The sequence below is a fragment of the Hyalella azteca genome, unplaced genomic scaffold (assembly GCF_000764305.2).
Source record: "Hyalella azteca isolate HAZT.00-mixed unplaced genomic scaffold, Hazt_2.0.2 contig1345, whole genome shotgun sequence".
NCBI lineage: Eukaryota > Metazoa > Arthropoda > Malacostraca > Amphipoda > Hyalellidae > Hyalella > Hyalella azteca.
In genome coordinates, this window is record NW_025931666.1 from 91594 (window position 1) to 112548 (window position 20955).

General features: G+C 37.2%; 1 protein-coding gene across 1 annotated transcript in view; it reads right to left on the reverse strand.

Moving 5' to 3' along the window:
* The window catches only part of LOC108675872 (lachesin-like), a 79990-nt gene that overhangs the window by 18962 nt on the left and 40073 nt on the right, over nt 1–20955 (reverse strand). The window contains exons 5-7 of the mRNA XM_018163919.1: nt 15013–15141; nt 9988–10126; nt 7150–7297 (exon numbers count right to left, since the gene is read on the reverse strand). Of these exons, the coding sequence (XP_018019408.1) occupies nt 7150–7297; nt 9988–10126; nt 15013–15141 (416 nt within the window). The remainder of the gene's footprint in view (nt 1–7149; nt 7298–9987; nt 10127–15012; nt 15142–20955) is intronic.

The window sequence follows — 20955 nt, forward strand, 5'->3', positions numbered from 1 at the left end:
TCTTTTAGTATTATGACACACTAAGTTCTTAGTGTGTCATGACACACTAAGAATGACATACAATTTTAGTATTATGACACTAAATTCTACTGATTATTCGGAATTCTGATTCAATGACAAATCTTAACCATTCATAAGCTAAATTTTCCAATAAATTTCACTTCTTTTTCTTTTCGGGAGAGATCGATAATGTAAACCTGCATCTGACGATGACTTAAAATAGGTATCAATTAAACACCTAAAAACACGCACAAATTGAAAATTTGTAATGGAAACCTTATATTTAATATATTAAATGATATGACAATCTAGTCGACTTACTTGAGTTTTTTCGAACCTAAATACGTCGTCCTACAAAACTATTATCCTAAAAAAAGTCCCTGTCCACTATTACCCTGAAAATTTCCCTATCAACTATCTCCCTAAATATTTCCCTGTCAATTATTACCCTGAAAATCCCGAAATCTGCTTTCCACATCTCGTGTGAATCCGAAAGTAATCTATATTTAAATTTTTTCATTGAATTTCGCAAGCATAAATTTTTTAGCTCCAACCACCATGGATATGCGATCAAGTCAAAAGAAAAGATTCATGAAATATTTTTTCGTTTTTTATTTTTAATTTATTTATTTTAATTTTTAATTTATTTTTCGACTGCTGGATCACTGTAAATGTGGAAACATTCCACACTGATAACATTACGAATGTAAATATATTACGGGAAACCATCCAGAAAAAAATATCGCTTCATAATGTCTATTTAATTTATTAAAAAAATAAATGTTTTGCGAGAAACTCCGCAACTTTCTTCAGAAGCTAGGCTCAGCATAAATGCGAGTCATGAACAGCATAAACATTGCGCATACCTTAAATGTCTTTCAAGTCGAACATATATAGCAGGGATTTTTTTCTTCGTTTATTCAAGCAATCTTGATGTAGTAGCCTAGAAAAGTTTGTAATCCGCATCTGCCTCGCTGATCTAAATTTAATTAAGATGGAGACGTAATTAATTGATAACACATGCTATTTGCATGTGTTATCAATTGTTATCAACACATGTTGGAGGCAGCATCGCCTTTGGATGAAAGATTTTTGAATGAATTAAATTGTTAGAAAACAAAGTAAATGCAATAAATCAATAGATATTGCTGCTGATAATTTTAGTTGTGAAATAATTCATTTACCACGTGATTAATTTTAAATTCACTATGGGTGTGTATTTTAATTCATTTATAATAGGGGCTTCATTTACAATAAAATTACTCATAAACCGTAAGTTAATGCTAATATTTTCTTCAAATTCCTTCGAACCGGAAATGTATGCAGGTTGTAAATGAAATAACCGATATGTTTCAGAAGTTATTTGATAGATCCGACGTTTAATACATTGATGAACAGGTTTCAAATTTCATGAAAGGATACACACCAATTATCTACAGGAGCATGAAGGCTAAAATAAAGATATCAACACATTAAGTGCACTCCTTGCAAGAGCAAAACACATCAAATAACCCTGAATTACAAAAAATCATTCACTTTATTGACACCTAAAGGAATCAAGAAACGTTTATTTTTTATTTTAGGTTATTACTAAAAATGCTATGCAATTAATCTACGATATGTAGCGACTGAGCACAATTATTAATTCTATCACCCTCCTTCCTTCTTAAGTTGTTCCTTCTAAGTCGTTTATTGATGCTTCGTAGGTGCAAATGTAGAGGATTTGATGTGCAAATTAATCAATAAACCAACCCGTAAACAATGAAAATCAGCAAAGATAATATTGCCATAAGTGGGACTTATGAAAAATAATATTTGTTACATAGTAATTAATTGCGTGAATGTTTAGTCGCGCTGGAATGGTAAATCGGATTTTTACACGGATAAATAGATGAGTGTCGCGTCACAGTTTTCCGTTCCTATTGTTTAATATGCATTCTAAATATATTCATTCACATATCATTGCAGGAGTATAAATTTCTAAGAATGGGCCATAAGAAATATAATTTCCTAATACAATTTCAATGATAAAATACAAGTCAAGTGATGAAATTTTAATATGAAAAGCAATAGAATTAAGAGGAGATTTTGAGTTTCAATATTTAAACCATTCAAAAAACCATTTTCGTCCAAAATATGTACTTGTCGTTAAAACCTGAATAAACCATTGACATAAAGCTAATCTAGAGCTGAGTTTGGAGATAATTATACTGCAATTATCTTTTTCAAATAAAACGGAACATCTGATTTTGCATTTAAAGCCATGCAATAACAGTTTTAAGTCAAATTCCCGTCCACAACTCACGTCGTTTTGTTAACTCACCGAACCTTAACTCACTGAACCTTAACTTCGCCTCTCAAAATAAAAACTCTTGACTCATTTTCGGAGGTTACTTATAGCGAAACTCATGGAATGAACCACCAGTTGTCGTGGTCGGCTTCAAGTATTATTAACGGAACATCGTTCAGGAAAACAATAACGTTCAACCATGTATAGACGTCAATAAAAGTAAACAGCTTTCCGAAAGAAGCAATCTCTCGTTCGTTCATTGATGTTGTAATTGCATTGTACCTCTCACTTGAAATAATTATTCATCCATTCGTACATAAAAATATGCATTGTATCTCATGTTTCATTTCACATTGTTAAGATGAATTCAATTAGCATTCGCATTACTGAACGTATTTTTGAAGAGGACTTAGTTTTAGCCAATTTAGTGTAATCATATAGTATTCCTATATATTTAGAACCGTCTTTATTCAAATTCTGATAAAATCAGAAATTTTGAAAACAATCTCTGATTTCGGATCAATGAAAATTTTAGCTTGAAGTTTGTTAAATACACTCAGGAAAACTGAAAGAAGAAGAATTTTCGGCGATTATCTGGGATCTGGGGGGCAAAAAACCACCGCCTTGCCTTCCCTTGTGGTTTACGCTCAAGTCGAATACAATTTTTGGTAACAAAAGATAAAACAGTTGCCCTGTCTAATTGTTACAGGTTATCAACTCAATCATTAAAAATTCTTTCATGTATCAACTTTCTGTCACTTAAACCATACCCAATAATTTTTCCTTCACCCTCACCCTGGATGGGGTTTGTATTCAACCTGATGAACTGTCATCATTTCCAGCTGCCCTCATACAGTGTGGCGTATAACATAAGGCCATGAGGGTGAATATGTGAGGAATGAAGAGCCGAGGGTCCAAGAGTTTGACCGGACCAGAATGGGGGAATGGAGTGACACAGGGGAAGAATTGAGGGGAGAGAGGAGAGGGGAAAAGGAGAGGGGGAAAGGAGTGATATAATTGATCAAAGAACAGAAGGTTGGGAAGGAGCGACCTCTCCGAGACGTTATCTTTCCGCGCCAGCGCTCGCAAGTCACGGCGATGTCTCGCGCGTCATTCGCGGTCGCGTCACCCACGCGCGCCCCTCAAGCAGACCTGCACTTGCTTGCGTTACTTGAGCACTTTACAATCACTGATAATAATAGCGTTGAAAATTATCGTTTGTGTGGTGCGTACAAACTTATCTTCAAGTTTGATTCTCTCGACCTATTTTTTCTAGATCGAATACTGAGAAGTATGCTATTTTCGAACATGTTTTCACAACATTTGTTGCTGATTATTGAGTTCAACTGCCCTCAGTTATTTATTATAAACAACTTTAAAAATTCGATTTACATGATTCCTGCTTGTGATTACCTTTGGATTAATGTTGATGGAAAAACTTCAGATAGCCACGGGAAGAGATCAATCAGTTAGTACGTTTTTCAAATTGGGATTTAACCAAGTTATAAAGCTTATTTCTAGACCGTCGTTTAAGCAGATGTGCTCAGAAGGCAATGATATTAAAGATAGAGCGGGCGTTTGGTTGCAGCTTCATTTACTACAGTAAAGCGACTGGTGCGAGACTTACGTTTGAACAGCGAAACTTTAATACGTTTTATTTATACGCTATGGAGTTATGGCACGGCATGGTGAGTTATTCACTCACTTATTTCAAGTGTTGAGACATCGCAAAATACCGTGAAAAATCGTAAATTTAACGGACATTGTGAAAGGATCTGAGGGCAATCTGGTTGAGTAGCTTGCGTGTTCGGAGCGCCGTAAGTAGGCTTTGCCTCGGTCACTTAGGCTTCCTTCAAAGCCGGAATAGCAAATAGAATTGATTCTTTCTCGCGCTTCCTATGCTCGTTTTTGTGGACACTTTTAAACTGAAATGATATAAATGTCATCTTACAATTAATTTACTGACGAATCTAACACACAAGTATGCGGAAACCGAAAAAAGTATATCAATTTCGTTGGAGACTTCCAATTTACTTTTTAACTGAACAATTTCGATTTCTTCAATTTTCCCACATCTTTAACCCTGGCGAGAAAATTTAAGTAATTCCACTTAAACCAGAAAAACATTCATTCATAAATGCGAAAAATTAAAATCTGTAACACAATAAGGAAGAGAAACAGATTCTAGTGAATGAATAATGAATAGTAAAAAAATGTGACGAATTCAGGTCTATCGGGAATGGAAAACTTCGTCAAATAGGGCATCACAACTCGTTCAAATCTCAGCAACTCGAAAAATAAAATAAATAAACAGGAAATAACGTTGCCGAGTCTCACTCATCACAACTCTCGCCGAGTCTCACTCATCACAACTCTCGCCGAGTCTCACTCATCACAACTCTTGCCCAGTCTCACTCATTACAAATCTCGCCGAGTCTCACTCATCACAACTCTCGCCGAGTCGCCCTCATCACAACTCTCGCCGAGTCTCACTCATCACAACTCTCGCCGAGGTTCACTCATCACAACTCTTGCCCAGGCTCACTCATCACAACTCTTGCCCAGTCTCACTCATCACAACTCTCGCCGAGTCTCACTCATCACAAATAAACTGCCACCGAATTTCCCAGGGCGAACAAAGCTGTTCTATGCTCCGGCACGCGTCGCTGCTGGTCCTCCTGACATTTCTACGTCGTCTTGCAAGTTAGTGATGTCCCTCAGGCAAATGACGTGAAAGTAACGTTGATTATGAGTTTATTTAATTAAAAAACGTTGATGACACCGTTGACAACGAAGTTATTTTTTCCAAATGCTGATACTGACGTTGACTAAGAGTTGATTTCCTTGCAGAAACGACTAATCAACGTTACTTTAACATCAGATGCCTGGAGGCTGGTCGATACTCAAAATATACTTTTTCTTCGTAAATATATTATATTTAGTGACAACTTAGTGTAAAGTGTGCAAATTAGAAGTAAATCCTACAGCTGCATGTATCATACACGAAAATTGGATGAGACGAACTTCACCTGGATTGTATTAGCAGTTATTTTTTCAATACACTGGAAACATATATCAATTCAAATTAAATTTTGAGTAACTATCACGATTTCAAAATAAGATTGTAAACAGGTATTTCAGAAATGTGAGTTTTAAAGTTTTAATTTGAGGTTCTTGAACTTTGAAATTAGGTAATTATTTCAAATACTTGGGAAGCTGATTTAGAACGCGAATATTAAAATCTCACGTATTATCAATCTCGAAGCCCGCGCTGTTAACCTGCTTTATACTACTCTATATTTCATCAATATGATATTATACCTCCAACTGAACCAGTTCACTTCGGACACTTAACTTGCTCTTTTCATAAATTAAATGAATAAATTAAATAAATACGTTGTGGACACCTAGTGATATGCAAAATCCTATTTTTACAATTTCAGGTTTCAGAAATTAGGGAGACTTGCTAATATTTCAATTAGACGATGCAATAAATATGACTTAATCAAAATTTGCTTTCCTCAAGCAACACCGACTTCCAAAGGTCATTAATGTCGATTTAATCGGCTACTTTTTCGTTCCAGCACTCATAAGCATGGAAATATCGCTCTTTGCCTAAATTTTCAACAACATAAAATAGAAAAAGAATCACATTTACGTAAAAATAAAAAATGGATATTAATTGTCATACGTGCGCTCTCTCAGATTAATCCTTCTGCTGTACTCAATTGGCTTCTCCTGGATATAGTTTATATAGTGTATTTACATAGCTATCTATAGTTATATAGATAGTTTCCACTTTACTATGCTAAAACCTTTACAGTTGTTCACTATGTGTATAGATATCAGTTCCAGGGTAAAATGTATTACATTAAACAGGGATACGACACTAAATCCAATCAAAACTATAGAAATTTCATTGTTGACGCTCATTGGCTGTACTCTGCTCGGCCAATGAGGGATCAGCAGTAATCGACAATCTGTAATTCGGAAGGAAGCTGACTTGGTGAAAAGCGACCTACGAGAAGAAACTTTTATGGAACATATTCTTCAATTCATTTGCGATAAAACAAACTCCTCAATACGTAATTATAACATGATTATTTTTGATACATTATGATGGAAACCAACAACACATAAACATATAAAATTGATCATGCCTATTTCATACTGAGTAAAAATGTCTGCATTCGGGGAGACAGCAGCGCCACTAAAACCTAAGATGCCCGAGAAAATATTACTTCTGTCTCCGGCAGTTTTTCCTCCTCCTGTCTGGCTTCCACCTTCTAAGAAGCCATCTTCGCCCTGCCCTGGGGTGAGATTATTTTCTTTTTCCCCTCGTAAGATATGATGTTGGTCAAACGCCCCGTCGAGCATTTCGAAGTTCCCCTTCGTGGATTGTTTGAATTCCTCACGGCGTCGCAAGTCGCCGACAGAGTTCGTCGGAATCGCTGGCGTCACACGATTCGTGTCACGCGTTGTCGACCTTGGAAAAGAATTGACTGTTCTTTTACGTTGTTCAACAGTTTATGTCAATATTTTATGAATTTATGCACATTCAGGTTCATTATGGTAGCGGATATTGCCTTCACCACGAGTTGCGTACAGCTAAATAGTCGATCACGATAGAGCCAGATCGACGGCTGCCACTTACGAGTGTGTGGGCTGTGGATACGTCAATCTACTGCCACGTACCAAGGTGCAGATACGTCTATCTACTGTCACGTACCAAGGTGCAGATACGTCTATCTACTGCCACGTACCAAGGTGCAGATACGTCTATCTACTGCCACGCACCAAGGTGCAGATACGTCTATCTCTGTCTCTTATACACATCTAGATGTGTATAAGAGACAGACGTAGAGCCGTACGCTGGTGTCCGCCCTGCCCAGGGAGTTGGTGGCCACGCAGGAATATTGGCCCGCGTCGGTCCAGTTGAAGGCGCGGATCACGAGCGTCAGAGAGCCGTTGTAGGCGCCCGTCGTCTCCTGCAGCGCGTATTTCTTCCTGGGGTCACAAATGAGGATAATTAATGAGGATAGTCGCGTGCAGCATCTTTGTTTCGATGTATATTTGACTACACCGTATGTAATAATTATTTAAATAGATAATTAATGAGAATAGTCGCGCGCACCATCTTTGTTTCGATGTATATTTGACTACACCGTATGTAATAATTATTCAAATGGATAATTAATGAGAATAGTCGCGCGCACCATCTTTGTTTCGATGTAAATTTGACTACACCGTATGTAATAATTATTTAAATAGATAATTAATGAGAATAGTCGCGTGCAGTCTCTTTGTTTCGATGTAAATTTGACGGTAACAACGTATATAATAATTATTCAAAGACATTGCGTGATGTTATGAGACATTCCATGAGAATTAATAAGCGTTAAAAATTGTGTTGTGATTAAAACAAATTGATCTTTACAAAAATCTGTATATTTAGTTCACGTTTGAATGAGTAATAAGTATCAGAATTGACAGCGAAAAACAAGCTAAAAATTTCTCAGTGAATTTATTTGCTTAGTTTATTGTAAGGAACTTCCCGAGCACGCGGCTAATTAGGGATCATATTTTTTTGAAGGCTAAGTGACAGTTCATGAAAACAATCAATTTTGAAAGCACAGTTATATGCGCTTCATCGTGTGCTGTTTTATCCTTTGATAACCGATTACTTTGCTACCAAAGCAAGGAAATTTACAAACACATGTTATGTTACAGGTTATGTCAGGTTTCTCTTCTCTAAATCTTCAACGCACGATTGACTATTTGGAGGAATTTATTCCAGTAAATATACTAATGTAATTCATGGAAGCAAAAGTAGCTGCTTTTTTCAAAATAATTTTACCATACAACAAAAGAAAAACATAGCAGCGAATATTAATGCCTTGACTCTTCTTACAGAGTTGTAAGAAGTTGTTGTCTTATAGTGCTTGCTCGGCTTGACATGAGTTTATAATCTCGGCGCCGTTCAATAGCCGCTCATAATCTCATGACTGCTCGAGATTCAGTGGAATAATCTCACTACAGGTCGCAGAGAGCGGCTGTATTGCTGCATGTTCGGTGTCGCAATTATTCAGGCGATGCAAACTTAACAAGGTACACTACCTTCACATCGCACGACCAATTATCTCTCATTAATAAAAGAGAACTAATTAGAGCTCCGTTTCATTAACACTTGTAGCCTCAGGCAAAAATCTTCAATAGCTTCGATAATTTCAAGCACAGCTGCACCGGCGCTTGTGTTTCATGTAAAAGAATCAAGGACGTTAGAACGCCGGCCAAATGCAGACAATTTTTTGCAAAGGACGAGCTCAGTACCTTCACAAATGAAGTAAAGGGGGACTTCCGTAAGAGCGTAAGTTCAGCCAACCATCGGCCAAATTTGGCTCATGCCAATTTACCGAAAGTGTAAGGGTATGTAATTTTATTTTCACTAGTTTCATGATAGGAGGAGATATCTTCAAATATTTTTTAAACCACAAAAATGCATACTGCCAAACGCAAGAAAATACACCAATAAACTGTTCCCGCACGTCACCCATTTGGCCATCATAAAATTCAAGCAATGAAATAATTTAAAAAGTTAATTGTTGGCGAACTGATAAGAATAAAATCTTCCTAATTATACGTATCAGCGGCCAATTTGTAGCATTCTTGCATAACAACCGGTACCTTGGGGTACGTGGTGGCTTTACGGAACTACAATTAGTGCGCGATCACAAAATGTTTAGGAAGCAATGCTATGCGACAAGCAAGTGTTCATGTCTCACTCAGAGAGCAACATCTCGGGAGTGCCGTGCAGCCAGCTGTACGACCATCAAGTGTTTGCGTCTCCCCCAGAGAGCAACATCTCGGTACTGTCGCGCTGCCAGCTGTACGACAAGCAAGTGTTCGTGTCCCAAACAGAGAGCAACATATCGGCCGAGTCGCATGCCAGCTGTACCACAAGTAAGTTTTCGTGTCACACCCAGAGAGCAACATCTCGGCCGCGTTGCGCTGCTAGCTTTTCAACAAGCAATAAGAGTTTGTGCCCCAAACAGAGAGCAACATTTCGGCCGTGTCGCGCTGCCAGCTGTACGACAATTAAGTATTCGCGACTCACCCAGAGAGCAATATCTCGGCCGAGTCGCCTGCCAGCTGTACGACAAGCAAGTTTTCATGTTACACCCAGAGAGCAACATCTCGGCCGCGTTGCGCTGCCAGCTGTACGACAAGCAAGTGTTCGTGTCCCAAACAGAGCAACATCTCGGCCGTGTCGCGCTGCCAGCTGTACGACAATTAAGTATTCGCCACTCACCCAGAGAGCAACATCTCGACCGTATCGCGCTGCCAGCTGTACGACAATTAAGTATTCGCAACTCACCCAGAGAGCAACATCTCGGCCGTGTCGCGGTGCCAGCTGTACGACAATTAAGTATTCGCAACTCACCCAGAGAGCAACATCTCGGCCGTGTCGCGAGTACGACAATTAAGTACTCGCGACTCACCCAGAGAGCAACATCTCGGCCGTGTTGCGCTGCCAGCTGTACGACAATTAAGTACTCGCGACTCACACAGAGAGCAACATCTCGGCCGTGTGGCGCTGCCAGCTGTACGACAACTAAGTATTCGCGACTCACCCAGAGAGCAACATCTCGGCCGTGTCGCGCTGCCAGCTGTACGACAACTAAGTACTCGCGACTCACCCAGAGAGCAACATCTCGGCCGTGTCGCGCTGCCAGTAGACGATGGCGTGAGGGAACGCCTCGACGTCACACCTCACAGAGACCTCCGTGCCCAGTGGCGCCCCCAGCAGCTGGTTCTCCACCTTTACCATTGGAGCAACTGAGAAGAAAAGTATTTTTCAGAGGATCGTGCTGAATAAAAGAATAAACAAACGCTTTTAGATGTATATCAATGCATATTTATTTAAACAAATTGATTCATCTCCTATAGCAAGTATGTATTAGGTATAAATATATGAAGAATTCTATTCATTTATTCAAAATGGGTGATGGAAAACGAGTTCTGGTAACAAGATCAACTGTACATAGAAAAATTTCTAGGTGTTGTAACGTTGCTCGGTCTAGGTAGATAATGGCAATGCCTTCATCATCTTGAATTGATAGAGTAAATACTGATCATTTCGTATTTATTGAATATATTAGCAGTGTTAAAATAACATCTGGGAATTGGAATGTGTGTGGGAATATTTATTATTTCCGAGTTAGTGCCTCCTAATTTATGTGGTACGTTTCATCAGTATTCGATCTGTTGAACTGCAATTCAATGTGACCACTATAAACATTTTCTTTTTATAGTCTACCATATTCGAAGTATATTGAATAGAAAGGTTTTTTTCTTAAAATTACTGCTAGTGCGATCAACTCAAACAGTAAAATATGCGGCTATCGCAAAATGAGGCTGTTGCGATCTGCAGCTGTTGCGATATGCGACTGTCGCTACATAAAGCTTTCGCTATATGCAGCTATCGTAATATGCTGCTGTTGCAATATGCTGCTGTTGCAATATGCTGCTGTCGCAATATGCTGCTGTCGCAATATGCTGCTGTTGCAATATGCTGCTGTCGCAATATGCTGCTGTTGCAATATGCTGCCGTCGCAATATGCAGCTAATGCAATATGCTGCCGTCGCAATATGCGGCTGTTGCAATATGCTGCCGTCGCAATATGCGGCTGTTGCACTATGCAGCTGTCGCAATATGCGACTGTCACAATATACTGCCGTCGCGATATGCGACTGTCGCAATATGCTGCCGTCGCAATATGCGGCTGTTGCACTATGCAGCTGTCTCAGTATGCTGTCTCCTCTAAGCTGCATGCGCTACGAGCGAGGCCACGGAAGAGCTTCATGCGAGCAGCACGACGTCATATAGTTAAGTTGTTCGGATTTCATAGTCCACTTATGCTTCTTTTGTTGCTCCCGTGGGGACGACCCAGAACTGATCAGCCTATTATTGAACTCTTCGTCGCGTCTGGCTCTATAACGTACTGGATTTCTTGCCTTTCCTTGCTAAAAAGCATCGCCTGGAAGCTTGGAAATTTGATTCTGCTGGATTTCGGTAAAGAGGCATTGATAGAGGGAAGTACTTCTTGTTTCTGCCTATTTGTATTTTTATTATTTAAATTTTTGAACTGATGATGGAGCTGGTTTTCAAAACGCTTTCAATGAATAATTGGGGAATTTGCTTGGAACTTTATTTCGTTTTAAATTCTGGTCCAACTCCAATTTAATTTTAACGAACGCAACATATAAGTATGATTATTTCGTATAAATTTAGGAATGCTCACGTATTGCCATTTGAGCCACTCTGGGCATGAATCATAAATGGACGCAATAAAATCACTATGTAATACTTTTTATAATTTATAGGCTTATATACGTGATTACGCGAGTTTTTGTACAATTACTTAAATTCGACGAAGATTTGTGAATTTGCATATCGTTTCTTCTGCCTTTATATCTTGTTTTACGTCAGTTTGGCAACGACCTTGTATAGGACAACCCACTTGCACCCGTCTTGAAGCTCTTACCCTTATAGCCCCACCACCCTGCCTCTTACAATGAAGGGATCGAAGTACGCTATCCAATCTGTCCATGTAAGATCCATTCCTATTACAATCCCTAAGCCGAGCTTCTTGCATATTATATCACACGTAATTTTCTGTAAGCTAGAAAAGCAACAAAATTACTTCAATATTTTTAAAACTAAACAATCACTTAATACGATGAGAGTTAGATGGAAAAATTAGTAATTTTGATAAGCTTGGTCTTTTTTTTCTGCAATGCCTCTGGCTTCCAAGACTACTGCAAAAACTGCTTCGAAAAATTGGTGTTGATAGTTTGTTTGTGTCTTTAAATTTGCAGCAAACGTGCACTTTTGATTTAAAGATCGGGATAAAGAAATAATTATTTTATTGAACATTCATTACGATGAACCTTCCGAGAATATATGAGTGTTTTATTAGCTATAGAGAATACCAATTCCAGTTCGGGAAATAGGGAGATGAGGAGAAGCGCCTAACCCGGCTAAATGAAGGCATTTCTGCCTCGCGCTGTCTCCACCGCCAGCAAACTTGGCCAACAACAAACGAAAAGGAAGCCCCTTTTGCAGCCTTAATTATTAGTCGCTGTTGTTTCTGCTGACGCTTTTCTGTGCGATGCAGCTGCCTTTTACGTCCCTGCTGATGTTTCTCATGAGGATAGGTGTGTGAAAGAAGCAGTTTCTACAGGGCTGTTGTTTCTGATAAAGCTGCTGCTTATACGTCAGCTGTTGTTTCTGATACAGCTGTTGCTTGTACGTCAGCTGTTGTTTCTGATACAGCTGCTGCTTGTACGTCAGCTGTTGTTTCTGATACAGCTGCTTCTTGTACGTCAGCTGTTGTTTCTGATACAGCTGCTGCTTGTACGTCAGCTGTTGTTTCTGATACAGCTGCTGCTTATACGTCAGCTGTTGTTTCTGATACAGCTGCTGCTTGTACGTCAGTTTTTTTCTGCTGCAGGACCTCCTCCCCTTTTACATTTTTATAACAATTTTTCTGTGAGTTTCCGCTGTTGACTCACCGCATTTGTTTATTTTGCACTTAACGTTTCTTTGCAGCTTAAGTTGTTGTTGTTCCTACGGTAAATCCTGATACTATTGTTCATATATTAAATGCTAATGCTGGTGTTCCTATATTAAATCCTGATGCTGTTGTTCATATATTAAATCCGGATGCTTTTGTTCCCATAGTAAATCCTGATGCTGTTGTTTTAAAGTAAATCCTGATGCTGGTGTTCCGATAGTAAATCCCAATGCTGTTGTTCCTAATATAAATCCTGATGCTGGTGTTCCCATAGTAAATCCTGATGCTGTTGTTCCTCTGTCTCTTATACACATCTAGATGTGTATAAGAGACAGATGCTGCTGTTGCAATATGCTGCTGTTGCAATATGCTGCTGTCGCAATATGCTGCTGTCGCAATATGCTGCTGTTGCAATATGCTGCTGTCGCAATATGCTGCTGTTGCAATATNTTTTCCCATAGTAAATCAAGCAGCTCTCTTCCCATAGTAAATCCAGCTGCTGTTTTCCCATAGTAAATCAAGCAGCTCTCTTCCCATAGTAAATCCAGCTGCTGTTTTCCCATAGTAAATGCAGCTGCTGTTTTTCCTGCGCTGCTGTGGCATCAGCCGCCATCGTCTCCTTTTGAGTCCATGCGCTGCAGCAGAATTTCTCAGGCTGCCATCATTGTTGGTAATGCTGCTGCTGCACACTCCATTATTTTGCATTCGTTTTTCCCCAAGTTGCTCTTGCTGCAGCAAGACCCAAGGTCTGCAAATGAAGTTTCTTGAACCGAACTGCGTCATTTCTCCGGCAAAATTTTCTCCTGAAAATCCTCTAGCGTAGCTACACGAATTATTTTTTGTTCGTGTGCCATTGCACGCTGCCGCCCTTCACACTTTCCTTGGACCGGCGCACGGGAAAAACAATCGCATCCAAAAAGATGTGCGAGTTTCTTACAGCGACCGCCTACTTAAAACTTCATGAACTTTTTCTCTAACTGGACAAGTTTGCGAAACTGAAAGTTTGGTTTAACGTTCGATACTTGTATAAACCACAATTTAACCCGTCGTATCTGTGAAATTAAAAGCAATGTCGTAAATTACTCTTTAAAAGTAATTCTCTTCGACCAGTCGCAAAATATTATATTTTGTGAGGAAAATTTCAAATTGTCTGGTGTTAAATTACAGCAAATCTAAGCACGCATGTAAAACTACGTGCGAATGAAAAATGCTCTACTAATTAGATTAAGTTATTATTATGCTTTGCATTAGACACCTTTTATCTCCACCTTTAATCTCCTTCCAATATTTTCTGTTGAATATAATGGAAGTTGTGGATGGAAGCACATGAAAATAGCACGTGATCCGACTTAAAAGCCTCGTAATATGACGTGAGAAGCACGTGATTTTCCACTGTTAAGTATGAAACAAATGTTTCTCTATAATATTGCTGCAGCGTCACTCACACTTTACACTAATATTAGTGGTACATCACTCCTAATTTTCTTTAATGTTAGTAACACTATTATTAGTAACACTCATATTAGTAACGCTATTGTTATTAACGCTATTATTAGTAACGCTATTATTAGTAACGCTATTATTAGTGACGCTATTATTAGTAACGCTATTATTAGTAACGCTATTATTAGTAACGCTATTATTAGTAACGCTATCATTAGTAACGCTATCATTAGTAACGCTATTATTAGCAACTAACGCTATTATTAGTTACGCTATTATTAGTAACGCTATCATTAGTAACGCTATTATTAGCAACTAACGCTATTATTATAACGCTATCATTAGTAACGCTATCATTAGTAACGCTATTATTAGCAACTAACGCTATTATTAGTAACGCTATCATTAGTAACGCTATCATTAGTAACGCTATCATTAGCAACTAACGCTATTATTAGTTACGCTATTATTAGTAACGCTATCATTAGTAACGCTATTATTAGTAACGCTATCATTAGTAACTAACGCTATTATTAGTAACGCTATTATTAGTGATGCTATTATTAGTGACGCTTTTATTATTAACGCTATTATTAGTAACGCTAACATTAGTAACGCTATTATTAGTGATGCTATAATTAGTAACGCTTTTATTAGTGACGCTTTTATTACTGATGCTGGTATCAACACGGCATGACTCACAGTTGATGCTGAGTGTGATGCGTTTGCTGACGGTGGGAGGGACGCCGTTGGAGGCGATGCAGAGGTAGGCCCCCATCTGATGCCGACCCACAGCCTGCATCACCAGCACGCCGCCGTCCACCTCCCGCACTAAGGACATTCAACACATCACTCAACACTTAATTAATAATTAATTAATTAAGTAATTAATAAATAATTAATTTATTAAACGAGAATTTTGAAATTTTAACACTTAAATGTTTTATCATAATAATTTAAAATAAATTAATTTTATAAACGAGAATTTTGAAATTTCAACACCTCAACATTTTATCATAATTAGAATAAATTAATTTTTAAAACGAGAATTTTGAAATTTCAACACTTCAACATTATATCATAATTAGAATACATTAATTTTTAAAACGAGAATTTTGAAATTCCAACACTTCAAGATTTTATCATAATTAGAATAAATTAATTTTTTAAACGAGAATTTTGTAATTTTAACACTTAAACGTTTTATCATAATAATTAAAAATAAATTAACTTTTAAACGAGAATTTATAAATTTCAACACTTCAACATTTTATCATAATTAGAATGAATTAATTTTTAAAACGAGAATTTTGAAATTTCAACACTTCAACATTTTATCATAATAATTGAAAATAAATTAATTTTTAAACGAGAATTTAGAAATTGAAAAACGGAATTTTTATAATGTAGAAACATTACATATATTCAAAATAATTTTTAAAACAACAATAAATAAGAGAATAAAAAAATTTCTCGCGCCCGTAAAATTTCCCTTTGTTAGAAATTTCCACATTCCTTAGGATATAAATTTGTTCTTTTTCTTCATACCTATTGTTGGGTATCTATTTGTAAATAGTTTGGTTGGCTGTAAAGTTATGTTGGGCCGGGCTTGTTCGTCTGTGTAACGTCGGCGAGCCTGTATGAACCAGCAAGCAAGCGTTATTTTTTGAGACTTGGTTCCTTCCTAATTTCTGTGAATGCGTCTTGATTCCTCAAGCTTGCGGGACCAGTCGTCTATGGGATCAAGTTCCACAATAAAAGTTCAATCTGTTTACCGTTTTTTTGTATTAAGCCTAACACCTTTCGTAAAATTCAATTATTTGCAGCTTGGATAGGGATAAAACTGTCCCATTGCCCTTTTTACTCTTCATGCAACGATAGTCCTGCGATGATTTTGTAATTTCAGTTTAGAGACGCTCCACGTCATAGCGTTACTTCACTTTACACGTCATTGTTCACTTTGACTTGGAAGTCGCCTGTGCTCCTCTTCATGTCTGTCCACTATCCAACTTTCATTCGCGTCTTTATGATGGAGCCGCAATCCTAGTGAGTTTCAATTCTGTGACCATCAAATTATTTGTTGCGCATTCATTTTGCTATAAATTTCAGTGTTAACGATTAAGTATGCGTTTCCCTATCAAATACTCAAAGCTAGGTATTCAGTGATGTTTTATGCGCAGTACCTTGTCCAGCCATTGTTCATTCTTAGAAATTTTTATGGATTCTAGATAGAATTCGTCAAGTTAATGTTCTCTGAATCTTTAAAGAATAGACAAATTGAAAATCATTTTCTTATCATTTTTTGCAGCTTACGTTGTTTAGGTTGCTACCAAAGATTTCAATAAAGTTTCACGGTAACGCCTTTGGATTAACCCACGGCGGAATCCCTGTAGCCAGGGAACTGATGTCGTGACACAACTAATATAATTCAAGTTAGGATCGCCGCGATTGAACAAACAAATAAACGAATGATCTACAATAACAGCTCCGGAGCACAACGTCGGAAGAATATCTGTCCGACCAGACGGACATTTTTGGATAAATTAGGACGCGCCTTATTGCGAGTAATGGGAATTAGAGATTATTATCGAGGACTGAGAAACAAGTGTTATAAAAATCCCTTTACTCTGTTCATTGATTTCAGCCGTTGATTGAAATTAAATAACAGAAGCAAATACTTGGGTCAGGGATTGAAAACATCCATACATTTTATTCAGATTATATCTTAATTATATTCCAACTGCAATTACGATTGAGAGAAACAGAAAAGCATTCCCGTTACCAAAAGCAGTGAATTCAACAGGTCATGATTTGGAATTTGATACACATTTAGCAGGCAAACAATTTGATTTAACAGCTCATGAGGCAATATAGAGCAAGCAATTGGATCGATCTGTTGAGACAGAAACAAACAAACAAATTTGCAAGGAAAGAAACAGCAACTCATTAGCTAAAAAAGTTAATTATTGATCTCATGGACATATAAAAGCTATAAATTAAAATAAAAAATCAGTCAAACTACCAAAACAAACAAAGAAGATACATTATCATCGATCTCATATCCTACCAAAGAAAGAGAATTATGTTTTGCAGTAAATAATTTTTTATGTATGATCGAAATTAAGTAAAAAGATAGGGATAAGGCAAATCAATTTGCATCCAAAGGAACGATAATGGCTGAAAAGTCTTCAAAGTTATCATATTCAACCGCATTCTTTTCTCGAGTGCACGTCAATAATTAAACTAAATGAAGACACTAAAATACACTTTGATGTGAGGAAACCACCATTTATATTTTGAGAAACAATAAAAAAATAAATATCCATCACACTGATATATAAATATTGTCCTCCAGAAATTCCAAACAATATCCGATTTTAAGCGCATGAGATTTGTAGACGATATAAGCTGCCTAAAATGGATATAATATGTTGACGAGTAATTTTTATGAACCAAATAGAAGAACTAGTCAAAGCACTATTTTCATCTCCATGATTTAAATGATTTAACCATAAATAAGTCATAGTTTAATTCGAAAATATACGTTTGAGTTATCAGTGTTATATCTATAAATATAAACTATATATACACACAATTTTGTCCGAGTTCAGAGTTCAGATGACTGCTCATTCCAATTATTTCATTAATGCTGCCTCAAAATTTTACCGTAATTACTGTCGTATATTTTGTCATATATCCGCTCTATGTTCCCTTTTACCATAAAGGCCAATTGATTGTGTTATAAATCGATTCTTTGTCGTAACACTGCCAATTCATTCTGCCGGTTCATTATGTTCTCCCGTTACTGCCTAGTACATGTACTATGTTGGTGTACGAGATATAATTATCAGAAATCTTTCCTACACTATGATCTGGAGACTATTTTTACATCAAATGAAAAACATCGATGATTTTACTGTTATTCCACTGCACGTAACTATACCTATAATAAATGTTCGTAAATACTCCCGCAATGGCATCGCTATACGGCTACTAGCTATGAAGTCCTGAAGCTATTTTATAATGTTAATAAATTCTTTTCTAGAAAAATTGACTATTTCCTGGGTATCACCCAGTTGCTCGACTCCTATTCTACGACTATCCTGCGCCTATGAAACACGGTACTATACACCTTATTCTACGACTATCCCTCGCCAATGCAAAACAGTGCACTACTCTTTTTCTACCACTATTATGCGCCTAGGAAACACGGTACTGTACTCCTGTTCTACTACTATTCTGCGCCGAAGGATACAGTGCAGCAATCCTACGAATATCCTGCGCCGAGATAATACGGTGCACTGTCCTATTCTATGACTATCCTGCGCCGAGGCAATATTCCATGGATTGGCCAGATGCTGCGCGCCGTGTGATCGATACGGCCGAGATAGGCAGGCCGTATTGGCATCGTGCCAAAACTCGTTTTTTATGCTGGTATCCACGGTTCGATTTTTGCCAGATTTTCTGATGTGTTTTTGTGACGGTTAAAGGGACGGTTATGAGAGAGGTTTCGCTAGTAAATAAAAGCCCGGGGGACTCACGCGATAGATGAAGCGGGAAAATGTGAATATTTGAAATCCATCGCTTACTTTCACTTGATTTTTTTTAAAGTTTAAAGTTCTAATTGAATGACGCCATTTAGAAGATTGTTTTGAATTCTGAACAGTAATAGATCAACACAGAATTTTTCTACGAATAGAATAAGAAAACTCTAGTGCAAATCTTCTAGCAATTAACGTACTGGAATCTGGACTGTAATAAATATTTGATGTCTTATGTAATGGTTGGTCTAGAACAGATAGTCTAACCGAGTATTTCATGCAGACCAACTAATTATTTCGTTAGTGATCACAGTAAACTGAAAACCAACTGAACAGTGAACAATGAGAAATCATTTAATGGTAATTTAATTTAAATCAGAATGTGATTTTCAAGAAATGGAACGAAAAATTTTTGCAAAGTAAAATATATCGAACGAATGATTGATATTAATTATTGATAATAATAAATATATTAGGAAAGAGTGATATTATTAATGGTAATTACTCTATATTGGCTCTATATAGTCTTTTCAATTTGGCATCAGCAGTGTTTAAATATCTACAAGACTTTTAAATGTCTATCTTGCTCAGCTCAAGTATTTACATCTTCTTTATAGAGTGAAAATATTTTGCTCGTAGACAAAAAAGTTTCTCAAATATTATCTCGCCACATCGTTTTCATTTGAATTAGCAGTGCCGTCACAATCTATAATTTACATAGAATCTCAGGTAAATGATAGCAATACTCAATTTTTTGAAGCCTATAATGCGCCATATCTCGTCGAGCGTTACAATCAGCAGTGAGTTTTATGTCTTCAATATAAACTTGATATTTTCTTTATATTTTAATAACCGGAATATCGCTCCGCCTGCAGCTCTGCAGTAAAAAAAACTTTGCGTCTCAGTCAGCAAAAATTTCAAATTTTCCTGCGTTCGACGTCTTCCGGAGTTGAATTTTATACGCAAAGTCACGGAATTGTTGAATTAAGGACGACCAAAGTTCTGCTGGAATTACCATTGAGCCAATCTGTCAATCTGCGATCCAATTTTATGGCTCACTGGCCCTGGGAAATGTATTAAAAATTTGTAATTTTGCTCACTGTTCCTAAGTTTAGCTCACTAGTGTTCCCAATTTTGGCCCTAGTTCATAATTTTGGCCCACTAGCTGTTCCTAATTTTGGTTCACTGTTCTTAATTTTGGCTCACGATTCCTAATTTTGGCATACTGTTCCTGATTTTTGCTCACTGTTCCATTTGTTATTGCCTGATAACACTCACTTATTGCCTGATAACACTCAGTGTTTCTATCTCCGTCTGAAATTTATCGTGCAAAATCCATGGAAAGACTCGGACTTCACATTTGTATGAAGATATTGACGCAAATGGCTTCATATGTGTAAGAATATATTGACGTCTAACGCTTTATATTTGATTAAGAATAATCTCGTATATTTTTCGTAACGCCTGTTATAGTTCCAGTATCAATATTACTCAAAAATTTTAAATTTATTAACGTGATTAAAACTCGTTCGTGTCAGATGATACAAAAATTTTGAATTCTATATGCATATTATAAGGCATAGGCGGCCATCAATTTTCCTTATATTGCTCTAATTGTGTTGAATTTGGTTTCGACAATAATATGTTGAATAATATCCTGAATCAACAGCTGAATTCTCACTGTAAATCATGTAGTAATCCGCTACCAAACATTACTACCAGATTTTGATACGAATAATAAAAAAAATTTACCGGTAGTAAATAATATCAGACACGCATTATTTTGCCAGTTAACGCATCTCTACGCCAGATCAACACACATGCATTAAATGTAATTACACGCTCGCCTACTTTAAAGAAAAATTGCCCCAGCTTTATTAGAACTGATTTTGAACAGCCGTCCAGCTGTGATGGACAGATGGACTAAATTTCCGACAAATCTCTCGCGATTAAAATGGGGTTTTTGCGTCGGTGATACGCGAGTCAATTAAAATCTGGAAGTGAAAAATGAGAGAATGTTTGATGGAATTACGGATGAAATGATTATAAAAAACACTAATAATGAATCATCAGAAACATCATCGATGACTGCCAGAAAATATAT